Raw genomic sequence first — 15,149 nt, 5'->3', positions numbered from 1 at the left:
GAGATGCGAGGGACAAAGGACACTAAAGGCTGTGATCCCACTTAGAAAACATTTTTCGGATATGTTTAAATAATCTGCAGGGGACAAAGGACACAGTACGAAAGGCTGTGATTTCACTTTCAAAACACTATTCGAATATGTGTAAAATACATACCGGGCTATACAATTGCATGCGACATCATATTGTGAGTAAAAGCTTGATTGGATTGTTACAAATGATGGTGTGTTAAATTATACAGTTCAGTTCAGTTCTTTGTTTTTAAGAGGCGTTAAACTTTTCAGTTAATTCGCCTCAAAAATTATACAGGTTTTAAAATCTGTTATTAACCACAACAAAACAAAAAACGGCAACAAACCAAAAACAAAACAAAAAAATTATGGAAAGTGGCTCGAAACATGAGAAATCGCTCTTCATCCAATGAAAGCGAGGAATATTCACATCGATGGATTTTTAATTTTGCACGAAAGGTTTGTCCCGACTCCGCTCCTGTGCAAAAAATTGTTCGAGATATACCACAAGATAAGTGCGATCTTGATTCCGAGTTTTCGATGGTAGAATTCTCTCTTGCTCTGCTTTCATGTAACAATTCTGCTCCGGGATCGGATAGAATTAAGTTCAACTTGCTGAAAAACCTCCCCGATGTGGCGAAACATCGCTTGTTGAATTTATTCAATCGGTTTCTGGAGAATAATATTGTTCGGAAATTTTGAACAGCTGATCGAGCTAAATTTTCAATCTGGGTTCATGAGTCCATATCATGAATTCATCTCCATGCAGGTTGATCCTTCTTCGTATATTCCCAACCGTGTTTGTTTTCCTGACTACATCAATTCCTCTGTGCATTTTGATCTGTCCATGAAGCAGGATATCCATGGAACATCAGATTATCTTCGATCGAGGATCGTTCCAACGATCTTCGATGCAAAGTATGGGGATATCAATTGTGATAATATGTACTTTACTGATGGGTCCTCTATGAATGAGTCCACAGGATTTGGAGTGTACAACGAATTTTTTAGCACCTCCCACAGTCTTCAGAATCCTTGCTCAGTGTATATTGCTGAATTGGCAGCAATACACTGGGCGCTGGACAGCGTCGCCTCACGATAGTCGCCTCATTGTAACGGATAGTCTTAGCTCTGTCGAAGCTATCCGTTCAGTGAGGCCGGAAAAGCACTCGCCGTACTTCCTTGAGAGAATACGAGAAATTTTGAGTGCTTTATCCAGACGCTGTTATGTCATTACCTTTGTCTGGGTCCCTTCACATTGCTCAATTCCGGGTAATGAGAGGGCTGACTCATTAGCAAAGGTAGGTGCAATTGAAGGCGATATTTATCAGCGTCAAATCGCCTTCAATGAATTTTATTCTTTAGTCCGCAAAAATACCATAGTTAACTGGCAACGCAAATGGAACGAAGATGAATTGGGCCGGTGGCTCCACTCGATTATCCCTAAGGTTAGCCTCAAACCATGGTTCAAAAGTCTGGACTTGAGTCGGGACTTTATTCGCACCTTCTCCCGACTCATGTCCAATCACTGTTCGTTAGATGCGCTACACTTTCGTATTAATCTTGCCGACAACAATCTTTGTGTTTGTGGCCAAGGTTACCACGACATCGAGCACGTTGTTTGGTCGTGCGAGCTGTATCTTGTCGCCAGATCGAATTTAGAAGACACCCTTCGGGCCCGAGGAAGCCAGCCCATGGTGCCGGTGAGAGACGTGTTGGCTCGGTTAGACCTTGATTACATGTCCCAAGTATATGTATTCCTTAAAGCTATCGATCTTCGTGTGTGATTGTCCTTATACCCTTAGTTTTTCCTTTTCCTTATCCTTTGTGAGAGATCGGATCCATTCTTAAGAATAAGAAGAAATGTAAATACATATTAGATATAAGATAGGTTTAAGAATTGAGTGTGATGAGTGTGATTGAGAGTGTGAGTGTGATCATTGTCAATATATCCTCATATCCCCTCCTTTTCCTGAAGAAAATATGTCACCCTTCTAAACTCGAGTCGACCGCGAGTAATCGGTTTCCTATATTATTAACATTAGAATTAAGGAAAAATGTATATATACTAGTAACAATACAGTAAGGAGTTCGGCTCCTTTAAACCTATGTAACTGAGCCTGTAAAAATAAACGATTTAAATAAAAAAAAAAAACGTTCCCTATGGAACTTTTGCCGTCACAACGTATGCATTAATTAGCGTCATTTATTAATACTTAGTTGAGATTTCTTTAGCCAAGTAACACGCCTTGAATGTATTCCGAGGGGCAAGCTCTAGAATACGCGTGACCACAATGCAGGTCGAAAAATCCCCAGGCCAAAACGGGAGTCGAACCCGAACAACCGGCATGATAATGTAAGACGCTAACCTCTAGGCCACGGGTGCACAAAAAAAGCACTGAGAAAGCACTAAGGGTCAGGAGTAAAAATCGCAATCACTTGAGGAAAAAAGGAATCATCAAGCTTAGTAAATAAGTCACTGATTAACATATTTGTTAAATGTCTAGAAATTGTCTATAGAAAGATTCTCTCGACGCTTACTGGACGTCCTAACCTCGCTAGTTTCTACGTGAAAAGTTTTTCACTTACCGAAGAAAACATGTACGTTCCTTCGATAAACACCGCCAACCAGCAATAGGGCACGGGGGACCTCCAGGCAGTGATAGGAAACCACCATATAGTGAGCAGGATCCAGAAAAAGCAGCGAAAATGCCAGCGGTAGTGCCCACCACCAGCAACGAACACCGTCGACAGTCAAGCCACCAACGGCCGCCACAGCGGTAAAAAAGCCATATGTGGATGTCTTCCTTCTTCTCTCTTCCTTTCCAAAGGAAGATTGATGGAAATGACGTCAGAAAAAAGCGTATATCTTCCACAAGTGGCATCATCAGCGATGTAGGAAAAAAAAACAGCTGAGTTGGAAGTTGTTATATTTGATAGAGTGCTTATTTTCATGTTGTCAAAAATAGGGTGACCAAAATTTTAGGTGAAATGAAAAATTCAACATAATAGATAGAGGTAAACATGGTTCGACAATGCTGTAATCCCAGGTAAAATAACTTCCGATTTTCCGATTTTTCTCTCCACTCAACTGATCTACGGGAAGAGACGAATACAACAAAATACAGGAGGCTAAAATCGGAGCATCCCTTCTTCGGGTTTTCCGCTTTCCAACAGATTTTGCCTTACATTTTTATTTATATATATTACTAGCTGACCCGGCAAACTTCGTCCCGCTCAAAATTTGTTTTTGGTTATCAATACCTTCAAATATTCACGTTATTTAGTCCTTATTAAGCGCAAGTTCATGAGTCCAATCGCAGAACTGTTCATTGATTGATCTTCTAGTCGACCCCGTTGAATTCACCTTCTACTACAAAATTCCTAGTACTTCTACCAAAACTCATCATTATAATATCAGTTTATTTACAGACACAATTCTCGTTCAAGATTTTTTAAGCACTTGCAAATAACATGTTTCTCCGTTACATGGAATAAATGTTTGATACAGAAAATGTGATAGAATAAAGACAGACCCCTTCCCTCTTCTCTCCTTAGAGAGGGGGAGGAGTGTCATTCATCATAGAAGCGTTTCGTGCCCCCTAAAATCTTCACATGCCAAATTTTGCTCCATTTGCTTGATTAGTTTCCGAGTTATGCAGAAATTTGTTTTTCATTTGTATGACAGCCCACCCTAAGAGAGGGGGAGGAGTGTCGAACCACCATAGAAACATTTATTGCATCCTAAAACCTCCACATTTGGTTTCGTTTGCTTGATTAATTCTAGAGTAATGCAGAAATTTGTGTTTCATTTGTATGGCAGCCCCTCTTTAAGAGAGGGGGGAGGAGTGTCGAACCACCTTAGAAATGTTTCTTCCCCATTAAACCTTTATACCTAATATGGTTCCATTTACTTGATCAGATCTCAAGTAATACAAAAATTTGTGTTCCATTTGCATGACTGACCCACCCCCTGAGAGTGGGGGAGGAGTACCTAACTACCGTTAAAACATTTGTTGCACCCTAAAACCTTCACATACTAAATTTGGTTTCGTTTGCTTGATTAATTCTCGAGTAATGCAGAAATTTGTGTTTCATTTGTATGGCAGCCCCCTCTTAGAGAGGGGGGTGGAGTGTCTAACTACCATAGAAACATTTATTGCACCATAAAACCTCCATGTGCCTAATTATGTTTTATTTGCTTGATTGATTCTCGAGTAATGCAGAAATTTGTGTTTCATTTGTATGGTAGCTCCCCCTAAGAGAGGGGGAGGAGTGTTTAACCACCATAGAAACATTTATTGTACCCTAAAACCTCCAGATGCCTAATTTGGTTGCATTTGTTTGATAAATTCTCGAGTAATGCAGAAATTTGTGTTTCATTTGTATGGCAGCCCTTCCTTAGAGAGGGGGGTGGAGTTTCTAACTACCATAGAAACATTTATTGCACCCTAAAACCTTCATATGCTTTATTTTGTTTTATTTGCTTGATTAATTCTCGAGTAATGATGAAATTTGTGTTTCATTTGTATGGCAGCACCCTCTAAGAGAGGGGGGGGGGGAGTATCTTACCACCATAGAATCACTTATTGCACCCATAAACCTCTAGATGTTTTATTTGGTTGCATTTGCTTGATTATTTCTCGAGTAATGTAGAAATCTGTGGCTCATTTGTATGACATTTTTATCTAGAGAATAACTGTCCAGCTTAGGATGCTAATTTCCACTTAAATTCGTTCCCTGGACCATTAATACCACCCATAAAATCACAAATGAGGGAAAAAAGCACCAATTTAAATAAAAAAAAACAAAACCGCCTCAATGAGTTGCCTTATCAAAATTCGTATAAATCCTCACAAATCGAATAAAAACATTGACATCTATATTTGCAGTCCCACCGAACGTGAAGGCAGGCAATCAGCTAGTGGCAGCTCCAGTGGAGAGCCACGTTATGCTACAGTGCATCGTGGAGGCGTTCCCAGCGCCCCTCAATGGATGGTACAAAAATGACGGTAAGTATCGCGCTGCATTCTACTGCTTCTAGGTACTGCCATTCGATCGTGGGAATAATCGAGTAAAAATAGTCCCACTCAGTTCCGCCGAGAGTGGGCAAAGAACCTACAATAAAGTTATCGAGCAGAACCATGCAAGGTTGCTATTATTGATTACGATGATTGCGGTGGCATGTTTTCGATTTTTCAATTTCACAACTCATTTGATACAATTTCACATGTAATTTTGATTTATTCTTTCTGGGTGTTTTCGATGCTCTCTCCCCCGGGGTGGGATGCTGTACAAGCTCTCCGCTTTCCACTGTGATAAATGTCCTGTTTTACGCTTGTTCTCATCCAGAATGTTGTGTCGTTTGGACGAGGCGAACACGAGTGCCAGTACACGTCCCATATTTTCCTCCGAGAGTCGATCCCTCCAACCCTTTTTTCTGCCTTTTTACCATGTTACCTTCATTTCTCAGAAAAACAAAAACAAGTCACATTCCCACCAACTTCGTTCGGAACGAGATTCTGCCGTTGAGTGCCGTTTTATGGGGGTACAATTTCTCGGACCGCTTCCCAGTGGCCGGAATATTATTACCCAAGAGTAACAGCAGCCACAGCGGGCAACAATTTCTCGTTTCCAGATTTAGGAAATTAATCTGTTACAGGCTATTGAAGGACCGGTCTCGTACCACATGACCAATTATGTTTTATTTCTGCAGGAATCAAACTTTACGAAGGAGAAAAGTATGTGACCAGCGAGGAGAAAATCAACGCGTTCAGCTGGCAGCTGAATCTGACGGTGAAAAACCTCCAGAAGTCCGACTTCGGAGCTTACGTGTGCTCCAGCATTAACGCCCTTGGGAAGGCGGACGCGAGGATACGATTGCAGGGTGAGTGATAGTAAATTAGGATGCATTAAGGTGGGATTCTCATTCTTTTTTGTGATAAGAATAAATTTTCTCTTGAATTCAATCAGTTTGTTCATTTTAGTATCTAACTTATACAGTCGTCATCAAATGCGTCACGTCTAAATTGATGGAAAATTATTATGATCGAACGAATTTCTCACGTGACTGCACTTTGCCATTATTGCATATTGTGATGTGTGGGATGTTTTTCAGACACCCTTTTTCCTCGATTAATTCGATTCTCGTTCTATCCTCCGATGAGTATTAATATTTGTCGGCCACGAAATATGCTTCGAAGCGGCCGTCCGGTCGTTCTATCAAAATTAATGCATGCAAAGTTTTACAACAGTGTACCATTTTTTTTACGTTCTCCTGCCAACTTTTAGAGCTTCGGTTACCCCCGAAGCCGACGACAACTCCCACACCGTACGTGCCGCCTACACCGAAGCAGCCTAGGCGAAAGCAGCATCATCAGAGCCATGGCAAGGCGAGCCACGATAGCAACGGAAAGGGTGGCCTGAGCGGTGGATTCAACCGAGACAGCTACATCATCAATCACATCCAGGAGAACGACTTGCTCGGTGGTTTCGCTTCGGATGGTAAGTGTGTGTAAACCAATTCTCTGCTCGCTCGCTTCTAGGAACTCAACCTTCCGTAAGGACTATTTTGTTTGACCCACCCACGCTGGGACTCTGTTGCTGACTGTCATGAAGCGTCGAGCTGATTCATTCCGATGCAATAACAAAGAAAGCCTGGCTCTGACTAATAGGGTTCTGAATTGAATTTGCGATGCTGATTTTTTCTAATTTATGTTTAGCAGTTCTCCAACATAATTTCAAATACTACACCAATCAGAAGTCGCAACGATTCATCATTAGAATTCATTGACGTGCGTCAAAGCACTCTTCGATCAGCTAAGCTACTTCCCCTCACTTAGCTCGCTCTCAGAATGCAAATGAAGATAGAAACGATGCGTTGAATACGTTGAGCAGCATCCCCAAATTGAAAAATCAATTAATTTTTATTGCATTCCAAAATGGGTTTCGGGACACCCCGCCGGGGAGGTCACTTCGGACACAATAAATTAATTAATACGATTATCAGCTGTTTTGCTGCTGCGACAAAACTTCGGAATTTCTCACAGCACTTTTTCTGCTGCTGTTGCTGCTGCATGTCACACGCGTTGCGGTATTTTGTGTGCTGCTGTTGTTCGAGTTTATCACTTAACGTTTTTCATTATGCTTCAATCTTCATCTATGATGAAAAACACATGAGCCACGGCGAAGATCGATTATCATTTTCACGAAATTGATTATTCGTTCGTCTGCTTTTTCCCCATGAGGAGTCTGATGTTGCGAATCATTTTTGTTATGAAAGATGTTGGCTGGAAACTTTTCAAATTAATTTAGTATGTTTATAGTGGATTATTTATTGGAAAAATTGATGCAAACTCAACAATTTGTTGCTGTTTCGGCGGAGAGCCAAATTGATTTATTTAATTACGACTTATGTGTATAAAAATATATATCTACAATTATTAATTTTTTTCGAGAAATCGCAGCTTGAAGACCTTTTTCCTGATAAAAGGACACAACTACAGATGGTTCAATGAACTTTCATGAAATTAAAATCGACAAAAAATTAGGGGAACAGAGTGCCAAGTCGAATTTTTTAACAAATTTTTGGCATGCTGCAACTTCTTGAAAAATCGGCGCATAATGATGGGATGCACATCATTTTAAAGCTTGAACACAGAATATTTTACGTACATATTTTTATCTTGGTGTGTGTAGATGTAGTGGGCAACAATATCGTGAAGAAAAGAAAAATCGATTTCTTTCTGTTTTTTTCGAAGATTTTGAGGACTAACACAATTTTTTGCATACCAACTTAACCCTTTGCGGTCGTTTGACTGCTCTCAGCCATCACAGCAACGAATCATACAAAACACTTTATTCAACGATATAATAGTTTGCGTTTGTTCTAAACGAATTTTAATATCTAGTGAACTTTTTCACGAATGTATATGAGGGACTTAGAATGAAAGGGGTTTAAGTGATTTGATCGATTTCTCTACATCGACTCTCTCTTTTGGTCATAACCAGAGATGCCAACCTTCCTGATTTTTCAGGATTTCCCAGACTTTTTGGAACCAAATTGGGCATATTGAGGTTTTAGAGTACAATAAATATTTTTATGATGATTAGACTCTCAACCCCCCTCTCTAAGGAAGGGTTGCCATGCAAATGAAACACAAATTTCTGCATTACTCGAGAATTATTCAAGCAAATGAACCAAATTGGGCATATTGAGGTTTTAGGGTGTAATAAATATTTCTATGATGGTTAGACTCTCCATATCCCTCTCTAAGTGGGGGGGGGGGTGGTGGGTATGTGGATGCCATACAAATGAAACACAAATTTCTAGATTACTCGAGAATTAATCAAGCAAACGGAATCAAATTTGGCATGTGGAGGTTTTAGGATCCAATAAATATATCTATGGTGGTTAGACACTCCTCCCGCTCTCTAAGGGTGTCATACAAGCGGTCATACTGCTAAGCGGTCATACAAATGAGACACAAATTTCTGCATAACTCGAAAACTGATCAAGCAAATGGAGCCACATTTGGCATGTGAAGGTTTTACGGTGCGTTTCAATGGTGAATACCCTCCTCCCTCTCTCTAAGGGGGGCTGCCATACAAACGAAACACCAACTTCTGCATAACTCGAGAACTAATCAGGCACAATTTGGGATGTGAGGGTTTTTGGGTATGAGAAATGTTTCTATAATGGTATGACACCCCTCCCTCCTCTGGAATGGAGAGGGGGTCCCATAAAAATATTACACATATTTCAACCAAAAATATGCCAACCAATCATGACAATTGAAAATTTTCGGAAAACTCTGAAGGAAAAAGGGAAAATTCGGAAAATTGAATTCCCATATGCTCTACAATTACATAGTGACAAGTGCTGTTAGTCCTTTTGATGTTTGCGCTAGCGAAATTGATCTTTGTTCGAAACAGGTATTGGATTTTAATCCTATATCTCCTCATATATAGCACTCCTATATCTTCTTCTATCTATACCAAAAACAGGATCGCCGGATGTGTTGATAAGAGCAGAACTCGAGGAAGGAATTGTCCGATTTTGGGCTGTCTTTATTATATTATATTTTCTGTATAAAACATTTATTCCATGTAACGGAGAAACATGTTATTTGCAAATGGCTGAAAAATCTTGAACGAGAATTGTGTCTGAAAATAATCTGATATTATAATGATGAGTTTTGTTTGAAATACTAGGAATTTTATAGTAAGAGGTGAATTCAACGGGGTCGAATAAAAGATCAATCAATGAACAGTTCTGCGATTGGACCCATGAACTTGCTCATACTAAGACTACGTGAATGTTTGAAGGTATTGATAACGAAAAACAATTTTTTTTGGCGGGACGAAATTTGCCGGGTCCGCTAGTTATCTATATATTCCGAAGCGATTCGCCTTTGAATGAAAATAATTACTTGTTGTTTTTTGAATACTTAAAACTTTTTATAGGTTTGTCTATACATTTCCTGGTTTTCCAAAAAAAAAACTCATCATGATTAGCATAATCTTTCGAAATTGATCTCGAAGCTGAATTTATTCATTATTCTCAAAGCTCCATTATGAGATTTTACTAATCAAACAGTCGTAAAATTCCCACAACTATTGCTCGCAACAAACTAAAAGAACTTCCAGAATTAGTCAATGTGATAGTCGTCGTGTTCCATCAGAGCAACGTCAAACTTCATGGCTCTTCGACAACACGAAGAATTATTTTGGCGTCTGGCTGGAATGTGCTATTCCACCAGCTAAACTTACCGGATATTGCTATTGTGATATTGATATTGTGAAAGATGGCGAAAGATCGTGGTCAAAATTAATGCACATAAACTCGAATAGATGTATGCTTGCCTGAAAAAAATCATGCGTTTGTGTTTCCAAAAACCGATTCGAACTTTCCGGACAACACAATATGAGCTATCCTGATTTTTATTATCATTCTTCCTGATTTTTGAATATAATAGTTGGCAACCCTGGTCATAACTCTCTTTTGGGCTGCAAATACATTCCCAGCTGTAATTGGCAATATGGAAGATAGGTCAGAACCTCATCTATTGGAAACTTAAATTGGGACGTTTATGCAGATGAGTTATTGAGTAAAGGAAAAGTTGACGAGAAGAAATCGATCAAGTCACTTACACCCTTTGCATTCTAAGCCCCTCATATGGATTTTCTATGAACAATAGGTAACGGCACTCGGTATAAACAAAATATTATTAGAATGAAAATATAAGAGGATCTCTTCCAAGGGAAATTAATTCCGACTGCAAATGGTTAATAGCAAACCCAACAACCTTAACAGAGGGCTTTCATTTGGTTCCTAGAACGTTCCTGCAGGATCTTTTCATACAGACTTATTTCTGCTCGAATGCAAAATTAGCCCTTCATCTTTGATGATGAATACAGTAAACCCTGTTTTTGGGCGGTTTTTGAAAAAAATGAAGTCATCGGTCATTTTTTTTTCTATCATTCATATGTATTTCATCGCTCTAGGGACTATGTCGGCTAATTCCCATTCTCATGTTCTGTTCTGTTTGTTTTAAGGTGTCAGTAGAAGCCTATTGAAAGAAGCAAAGAGTCGATTTTTTTATCTGCGCAAATGAGTAGGCCGTTTATTAAAGTGGAAAAAGGAAAACGAATGTTGATCACGAATGGAATTATTAGGATTTGGGTTATTTTCTTAACGAAACTTTTTTTTGTGCGGTCCCTATACACCGCATAAAAAAAGTTTTTGTCGAAATTGTATAGAGAACATTATTTTTTGAAGCTACTGATGAAGTTTAGTACGTTTTTTTTTGTACGGTTCCTATCCTCCGCACAAAAACAGATTTGCCTGTGTAGCAATTTCATGCCAAATCAGTCGGCAATTTCATGACGGCCGATCCTCTCCGATTTTTTTTAAACTAAGTACTTTTGAGGAAAACTACCCGAAATCACAATTTTTATTATAATAAAACTAATTTAAATTACGACAGATTTTTTAAAAGGGCGTCCAAAATCATTGATCAATCTTTCAAAAACTCGTAACTGAAACTCCAGATGTCTGATCAAAATATAATGTTCGACAAAGTTGTTGGAGAATTAATGAACTATTAGGAAAATTAACATTTTGAATGCACTGTTAAAAAAATTAATCAAAAATTCAATTTAATATTAAATACCTCTATATCTCAAAACACTAATTTTTTGGTTTTTTTTTATTAGAAAATACTACTAATTTGACGTATAGTGGTGCCGTGTCGGACCCTCCAAAGATGAGATATGATTTTTTTTAAATTTATGAAATTTCAATACTTTGTGAAATCATAACCATTTAAGAAACGTAGCATGAAAAATAGAATCTACATGTGATTCAACACGAAAAACTATTGATTACGTTTTATCCTAAGAATAACCATTCTCGTGATATAACCAAGCGATCATAATTAAGTGTGATTTTATTTTCCCTTGTACTCTTTTCCTTGTCAGCATTCAAGTGCATATGAATTCACCTTCCCGCTCACCAATAACTTGCGTTAATATGGTCTTTTGCGTTGGCTTAGATCGTTTCATACTAGAAACAAAAAATGTCATTGCAATAGTGCACAGGAAACAACTCGATTTCAACTATCGACCTATATTTTACAGCCGCGATCGAGGCTTCAATTATTGCTTTTTGAGTGAAAAACGAATGATTTTACAGAGACACTCGCTGGCTCAAGCAAAAGTTTCCAATTTGATTCTATCACCATATAACGTCATTCCGAGAGGCAAATGAGGGAATGCAAAATTCTATGAAAATTGATGAGCGGAATCGAGACAGTATTTTTCCGTTCAAATCGAGAATGAACTTTGCGAAGATGATAGGTGAATGTGCTCTGTCTCAAATAAAGTGAGGCATGAACGAAGAATAGAAGGGTGTGTTTTAACTGTGGATGAGTGTTGTTGAACGAATTTCGATGCGATTTTGCCCATACCTGCTCTCTAAAGGGGGTCTGCCATACATATGAATTGGGTCCCAAATTCGATAGTAATAAGAAGGCACTAAGCCAGTTTTAAAATGTTAAAATTTGAATGAAACTTTTTACATCATGTTATTTAATTACAGTGTTTTGCTTCTAATTGGACAGTGGAGGCGATCTGGTGTAGTGGTAGCATCCATGCCTCTCACGCTAAAGGTCACGAGTTCAATTCTCACTCCCGACATTCTTCCAAAAATGGAAGTAAAAGTGACGAACCAGCCAAATTGAGTTGAAAATCACTATAAAACAGATAAAAAAAATCTAATTTTTGGGGGTGTTCTCAACCTCTGAGTGAAGCCTCTGTATGTCCACAGAGGCTTCACTCAGTGGTTGAGAACACCCCCAAAAACTTATCGTGTTGTAGGAATTTGTACAAAGGATGTTTACAAAAATGTTCAATTTGTATGTCCAATTAGCTAGATGTCGAATTTGAGTCGAATGCCCGTATAATTGAATCATATATGGTCGGTGTTAAGTCAAAGGGGACCAAGTCACAAAATTTAAAAAATCGAGTTATCAGTTACATAAGGTTAACCCTTTGAGTGCGGAGCAAATTTTGTAAGCATATGTCAAAAATGCGGATGAGTTTGAGAATATTAGGCTGTCAAAAAAGTCCTGCGGTATTTCCGCGAGGTGTCGTTGTAAGCGCGTAGATCTAGTTGTATTCATTGTATCGAGTCATACTATAGCTTGTTGGAAAGGTATTTTTGCGCGCTATAATATAGTCCTTGACAGTGTTTTGTTTGGTTAAGTCGTTCGTGAGTTATAGTGTCGCAAATATGGAGCAAAATAAAGAGAAAATCCCACATTTTTTACAGTACTCCTATGACAAAGGCAAAAATGCATCTCAAGCTGCCAATAAAATTTGTGCAGTTTATGGACCCGATACAGTTTCCATTTCCACCGCACAACGATGGTTTCAACGTTTTCGTTCTGGTGTAGAGGTCGTCGAAGATGCGCCACGCTCCGGAAGGCCTGTCGTCGAAAATTGCGACAAAATCGCTGAATTAGCCGAGAAAGACCGGCATAGTAGCAGCCGTAGCATCGGCCAAGAGCTGGGGATAAATCATCAAACCGTTATTAACCATTTGAAGAAGCTTGGATTCACAAAGAAGCTCGATGTATGGGTGCCACACACGTTGACGCAAAAAAACATCTTTGACCCTATCAACGCATGTGAATCGCTGCTGAATCGCAACATAATCGACCCGTTTCTGAAGCGGATGGTGACTGGTGATGAAAAGTGGGTCACTTACGACAACGTGAAGCTCAAACGGTCGTGGTCGAAGCCCGCTGAAGCGGCTCAGACGGTGGCCAAGCCCTCATTAACGGCCAGGAAGGTTCTGCTGTGTGTTTGGTGGGATTGTCAAGGAATAATCTATTATGAGCTGCTTCCCTATGGCCAAACGCTCAATTCGGACCTGTACTGCCAACAACTGGACCGCTTGAGGGTAGCACTCATGAAGAAGAGGCCATCTTTGATAAACAGAGGCCGCATTGTCTTCCATCAGGACAACGCCAGGCCACACACTTCTTTGGTGACGCGCCAGAAGCTCCGGGAGCTCGGATGGGAGGTTCTTTTGCATCCGCCGTATAGTCCGGACCTTGCACCAAGTGACTAGCACCTATTTTTGTCCATGGCGAACGAGCTAGGTAGTCAGAAGTTAGCCACAAAAGAGGCCTGCGAAAATTGGCTATCCGAGTTTTTTGCCAATAAGGAAGCGAGCATTCTACATTACTTGGGAATTAACCAAGCAAATGAAACGAAATTTAGCATATGAAGGTTTTAGGGTGCAATAAATGATTCTATGGTGGTTAGACTCTCCACCCCCTTTCTAAGGGGGGCTGCCATACAAATGAAACACAAATTTCTGCATTACTCTAGAATTAATCAAGCAAATGAAACCAAATTAGGCATATTGAGGTTTTATGGTGCTACAAATGTTTCCATGATGGTTATTCTATTAAACCACCCCCCACCCCCCCTCTTTAAGGGCTGCCATACAAATGAAACTCAAATTTCTGTATTACTCGAGAATTGAGGAAGCAAATGGAACCAAATTTTGCATGTGGAGGTTTTAGGGTGCAATACGTGTTTCTATGATGGTTAGACTCTTCATCCCTCTCTCTAAGGGTGGCTGCCATACAAATGAAATACAATTTTCTGCGCAACTCGAAAACTGATCAAGCAAATGGAGCCAAATTTGGCATGTGAAGGTTTTACGGGGCATGAAACGTTTCTAGGGTGAATACACTCCTCCCCTCTCTAAGGGGGGCTGCCATACAAACGAAACACAAACTTCTGCATAACTCGAGAACTAATCAAGCACAATCTGGGATGTGAGGGTTTTTGGGTATGAGAAATGTTTCTATGATGGTATGATACCCCTCCGAACATGACAATTAAAAATTTTCGGAAAACTCTGAACGAAAAAGGGTAAATTCGGAAAATTTAATTGCCATATGCTCTACAATTACATAGTGACAGGTGCTGTTAGTCCATTTGATGTTTGCGCTAGCGAAATTGATCTTTGTTCGAAACTGGAATTGAATTTTTAATGTGATGAAACGCACTCCTATATCTTCTTCTATCTATACAAAAAAAAAAGATCGCCGAATGAGTTGATAAGAGCAGAACTCGAAGAAGGAATTCTCCGATTTAGGGCTGTCTTTATTCTATCACATTTTCTGTATAAAACTTTTATTCCATGTACAAAGAAACATGTTATTTGCAAGTGGTTGCAAAATCTTGAACGAGAATTGTGTCTGAAAATAATCTGATATTATAATCATGAGTTTTGTTAGAAATACTAGGAATTTTATAGTAAAATGTAAATTAAACGGGGTCGATTAAAAGATCAATCAATGGACAGTTCTGCGATTGGACCCATGAACTTGCTCATAGTAAGAAAACGTGAATGTTTGAAGGTATTGATAACAAAAAACAAATTTTGGGTGAGACGAAGTTTGCCGGGTCAACTAATATATATATATATATATATATATATATATATATATATATAAATGGATTTCTGTCTGTCTGTCTGTCTGTCTGATTCTCGGAAACTACTGGACTCGGAAACTACTGAACCGATCGACATGAAAATTGGTATGTAAGGGTTTTTC

The 15,149-nt window shown here is 39.2% G+C and overlaps 1 protein-coding gene across 1 annotated transcript in view; it reads left to right on the top strand.

The window, feature by feature from the left end:
• The window catches only part of LOC129780078 (protein amalgam), a 363,813-nt gene that overhangs the window by 324,647 nt on the left and 24,017 nt on the right, over nucleotides 1-15,149 (top strand). Inside the window, exons 10-12 of the mRNA XM_055787992.1 lie at nucleotides 4,902-5,021; nucleotides 5,726-5,896; nucleotides 6,301-6,513. Of these exons, the coding sequence (XP_055643967.1) occupies nucleotides 4,902-5,021; nucleotides 5,726-5,896; nucleotides 6,301-6,513 (504 nt within the window). The remainder of the gene's footprint in view (nucleotides 1-4,901; nucleotides 5,022-5,725; nucleotides 5,897-6,300; nucleotides 6,514-15,149) is intronic.

The sequence above is a fragment of the Toxorhynchites rutilus genome, chromosome 3, assembly GCF_029784135.1.
Source record: "Toxorhynchites rutilus septentrionalis strain SRP chromosome 3, ASM2978413v1, whole genome shotgun sequence".
Lineage (NCBI taxonomy): Eukaryota > Metazoa > Arthropoda > Insecta > Diptera > Culicidae > Toxorhynchites > Toxorhynchites rutilus.
Note: the sequence above shows the minus strand (reverse complement) of the source record. Positions and strands in the feature narration are given on the sequence as shown.